Source organism: Gadus chalcogrammus, chromosome 16 (genome assembly GCF_026213295.1).
Source record: "Gadus chalcogrammus isolate NIFS_2021 chromosome 16, NIFS_Gcha_1.0, whole genome shotgun sequence".
In the NCBI taxonomy this organism is placed as follows: Eukaryota; Metazoa; Chordata; class Actinopteri; order Gadiformes; family Gadidae; genus Gadus; species Gadus chalcogrammus.
In genome coordinates this window covers 17819677-17824619 of record NC_079427.1, presented here as the reverse complement: position 1 = coordinate 17824619, position 4943 = coordinate 17819677, and the positions used below count along the sequence as shown (strand labels likewise).

General features: G+C 41.0%; 1 protein-coding gene across 2 annotated transcripts in view; it reads left to right on the top strand.

Moving 5' to 3' along the window:
* Positions 1-4694: 4694 nt before the first annotated feature.
* The window catches only part of si (sucrase-isomaltase (alpha-glucosidase)), a 67376-nt gene continuing 67127 nt past the window's right edge, over positions 4695-4943 (top strand). Inside the window, exon 1 of one of the 2 annotated variants that reach the window (XM_056611095.1) lies at positions 4695-4837. In XM_056611095.1, coding sequence (XP_056467070.1) covers positions 4796-4837 — 42 coding nt within the window. In that variant the 5' untranslated portion in view covers positions 4695-4795. The remainder of the gene's footprint in view (positions 4838-4943) is intronic. The other variant, XM_056611096.1, reaches the window with a different exon arrangement.

Genomic DNA, 4943 nt, shown 5'->3' with positions numbered 1-4943 from the left:
CTTATGTATCTTAAAATATGCTATATTTAATAGATAGGATTTTTCATCACATCTTGTATTTTGTCTAATTTTTTTTAGTTCTGCCGGTGTCCTGGAAGTAAAAAGAAAGGGCAAAAATGTTTTTTGAAAATAGCGAGCTGAATTCTTGAGCAGTTCTGAGTCGGTTCTGTGGTTCTGAGCACCAGTAGGTTGAATACTTTCAACCTCTTCCCCAATATGTTGCAAGGGAAATTGATTTCAGATAAATCTAGCAGGAAGTTTTTGAAGCAAAAGAGAAAGAAAGCAAATACAAACTTGCTGTGGCATAAATAAGAAATGGAGCATTAAAATTGTATCGTATGCACACCATCAGATGCAACTACAAGACTTGTTGCTTTTCTCCTTTATTTCATGATCTTTTCCTACACCCACTTTTGCATTCATTGTTAATTAATGCATGGGCTTTGTCCACCCCATGAATGATTTAGTTAGGTTTTGGTTTTCGGATTTTAATGCAACTCAAGTGTTTTTTTTCAAACTCCCATAATAACTGCGGTTGTTTCCGTGCCCGGTGAGGTCAGAACCTTGATTAAAGTTTGATTTGAACAATGAATGTTATTATCCAGTGCCACAACATCTTCATTAATTCACTGAATCTGCATAACCCAAAACGACAAGACAAGCAGGCTCACAGTAATGCCGTCAAATTAACCATAAAACATGTCTAGACAATCTTCCAACGTAGAGTTGCAGATTGTATGAAATAAGTAAAAGTATCTCTCTCTTAATGGCTGGAAACTTAACAGTTGTTAGAGTTTGGTCGGGGGGAGCTGCACCATTAAGTCTGAAAGAGGCGGCTGTGTTCTGCGTGGATAGTTTGTAGAGCACCCTTGTTTTTCTAATACTCGTGCATAATGACTTTAAAGTAGACACAGATTTTTGATAATGGTTTTTAATATGCCCCCTTTTTTAAATGGCTTGTAATCTCGTTTTCATTACCGTGATTACATGCGTTATAAGAGTTGTGTTCCTCATTATCCAAGTGTCCACGGGCGATCCAGAACAGCCCCGTGACTCACACCTATTATTAATATCATTATTAAGTGTTGTGATACATAATGTGCTGTGACACGTCGAGTAGGCCTCACACTGGGTTTTTAATCATGTTTATTAACCCCGGTGAAACATTTAGTGGGAGGATGCAAACTATAAATTTTTCATGCAGGCATCTTGGAATCACAGTCCTAATGAAACGTATACGTTGGTTGTTCAGCATTCCTCCTGGGGTTTTGGGATGCATGGATTTAACCGACAAAGCTTTGAGGTTGTTTGTTTTGTTTGTTTAAGTTTGCACTTTACAGATCAATTTATGTGACTTAACCTGACTCAACTTGACGCTATCGAATACACATACGTAATGCTATTACCGGTAACTGGGCACCTGTATTTTAGGAATGAACTCTTTCTGTGATCAATATTTATGCTTGCCAAGTAAACCCTTTGACCTTTTGTGTCCACAGTACATTGGTGTAGGAGGACAATGTTAACCTATCGGTGTGCAAACAGTGGCATAAACTGACGGAATACAGAATGAGCTTCACTGGACCAGGATATGATGTGTTGAAGTAACCAGATGATGCTGGTATCCTGTGCAACATTGATGAGGTCGCTGAAAATCAACCTTGTGTGGGAGTGACAGTGATTGAAACAGATGTTAAATATTCCATCATCTGTAAATATTTAACTATTACTTACACTAAGTGCTAAAACAACAACAAATTACCACATCAAATAACGTTTTTTAGGTCAGATATCAAAATCTCTATCTGCCTGTCAATGTCTCTGTCGCGATCATTTGACCAAAAAAATATTTTGCTAAATCATCACCTTAACACTAATGCATTCCCATAATCCTCGGTGAAAGCTTTTGCAGAGCAAGCGATTTGTTAGGAGTAAGAGGGATGCTGAATGTCTCTAAATAAAGATGCCATTAAAAGAGCGGGGATTTATCACTGAGGATATTGACGTATTAAGGAGACATAACGTCTGGGTTTAGACTAATGCCATCTCAGCAACCGCCAACATGCACAATGGTAACTCTTTCTATATCCTGTCTCTCACTTCCTTCCTCTCCATCATGCACTCCTCGTTTCTTCCCTCACACACATCAAATATCCCAGCCCCACTTTACCAGCAGTGACTGACATTGGCACAAATGCACACACTCACGCACAAACACACACACAACCACCTGCACACACACACACACACACACACACACACACACACACACACACACACACACACACACACACACACACACACACACACACACACACACACACAAACAAAACACACACAATCACACACGCAAACACACATGCATACTCATACTCAAACACACACACAGACACACGCACACACACACACACACACACACACACACACACACACAGGTGTGCACAGACACACAGACACACACAAACAGACACACACACCCAAGCACACACACATGTGTGCACAAATGCACACACCCATACAAACACACACATACACACAGGGAGACACACACTGAACACAAACCTAAAGTTGGTTGGTTAGTTGGTAGCTTGCCTGCTACCAGCTTGTGCGCCTCTAGGGTTTGAAATGGACTGGATCAATACAGGGGGAGTGAATTGCCAATTCCAGTTTAGGCTATTGAAATAGTCTGGAGCAGCACTCTAGTAGTGTGGGCATATGCGACTGGCAGTGATAGAGTGGAATTGGATTTTTAAGAAAGGAAAGACTATGGTAAAAAAAAAAGCGATGAGAGAGGGACTCTAAAACATTGTGCCCATGCAAGGGCCCTGCGGCCGCTGTTAGCAGAGAGCAGGCGTTTTTCACACTCAGTGATTGATGGACACAGACTCTTCTCACAGCGCATTCCCTTCCAAGCCTTTCCTCATCGGCGTAGTCTATGGCAATCAGGCTGTGTGATTTAGGAGCAGCTGATTGTGTCCCGAGATAGAGAATAGCTCATTTAGCACAGCGTCAGACTCTGTTTACTGAGGATGCCCATGGACTGAAGCCATGGCCCTCTGCAATGCAATCATTGATCTGCACAGAGGCTATATGGTATGACTGTTGTACTGGCTGGCCACACACAAACGCACCCAGCCGTGCACACACTCCCACACGCACAGACAAATGCACTCACACACACACACACACACACACACACACACACACACACACACGCACGCATGCACGCACACACACACACACACACACATACACACACACACACACACACACACACACACACACACACACACACACACACACACACACACACACACACACACACACACACACACACACACACACACACACACACACACACACACAAAATATGAATCATTACAGGGAAGCAGAGAGCTTATGAGTGACTTAAAGTGAAAGCCACGCAAGCCAATCAGGTCTCGAATTCTAGGTCATGTCAGATTTGTATATCACATATATATCTTGTTGAAATTGAACTGCTCAATTTGGGCACATCTTTTGTCCTTTTCATTTATATAAGATATCTATGACATCTATAAATAAATAATAATAATAATAATAATAATAGATTCAATTTATATAGCGCTTTTCTCACACTCAAAGCGCTTAAAAAAAAAAAAAAAGGGGAGGTCAATTGCTCAGAAACTTTGCTTTTTGGGTTTCATTCAACCCTGATCGTTCAAGGAGAGCATTTACAGGAAAAGCCTTTGTAGGGCTCTGGTAGTTAGGTCTTAGCAAGTGCCATTGCAAATGCTTGAACTTTACCCAGATCAACACTCTGAGATAGTTAGTGAAGTATGTTATTTGATGGGGAGGGCATTGACGATTTAACCGAAGACTCTCTCGATAAATACATTGAGGAAAATGGTGACTTTGATTTATTATTTCCAAATACGCTACACTTTTCGTAATCCCTTATCTACCAAGCCTCCCTGACAAGCCTTTCCTTCTAAACACTCCCAACACTCCGCTGCCACCTAGACCAATGTGAATCACTGCCGTAGTGTTGGGTTCCTAATCAGTGACCAGTCAATTCATGCAAAGAAGACCAAGAAAGAGGAAAGAAAGGGGAAAGACCCATTGTAATTGTGGATATTCTCTTATCTATATAGTCATAAAGGAAGGATAAGGACTAAGTGCTCATTACAGACACTGTGATGCTCACTGCTCATCCCGGCTCCTGATCGTTAAGATGAATTTTGAAGTAAAGTAAACATAATTATGCAAAGATCCCAAGGTCTGTCAGTTACAGCCATTGATTCATGAACACCGAGATGGCTGCCAGCCTTTTACAAGCGACAGCCCTGTTTTGTTACGGGTTTCATTTTTTAAGATGCTTCGTTAAAGTTGGTTTGCTTTTTAAAAATACTTACAAGCAGGGATTCTCGTTATTCTCGTAACATGAATGAAGCACAAGCACCATGAAACCATTCCTGAAGGTCCCTTTGTACTATTTTTACATAAACCGTCTCCAGGCTTCTCCAAAACATCTGGAAGCACTGAGCATTTAGCGTGCACTCTCGCCACACACAAATAATTGCAATGTAGCACTTCAATGTTTTGGAAACAATGCACGCATATCAGGACAGAGTTTATGGATAAATCAATGGTGAGCCAGCATACCTTGTTAAATGTTAAGCAACATTTCTTATCACAAAGACCAAAGTGCTACTGCCGTTGTTTACCTTTGAGGCTGACACCCGCACATAGCCTGTAGGCAGCATTGGCTCAGCAAGGGGAATTTTACAATTTATATCGTTAATGGATGTTTTAAATGACCAAGGAGCAGCAGTTACCATGGTTTGACCACAAACAGGTATTGTCCTTTTAAGAATATCCCCTGAAAATGTTCCCTCCCCTGTATGTAGCCAACCCTTTTATATTCCATCCAATACCGTTAGATAAAAAATATTACGGAATGA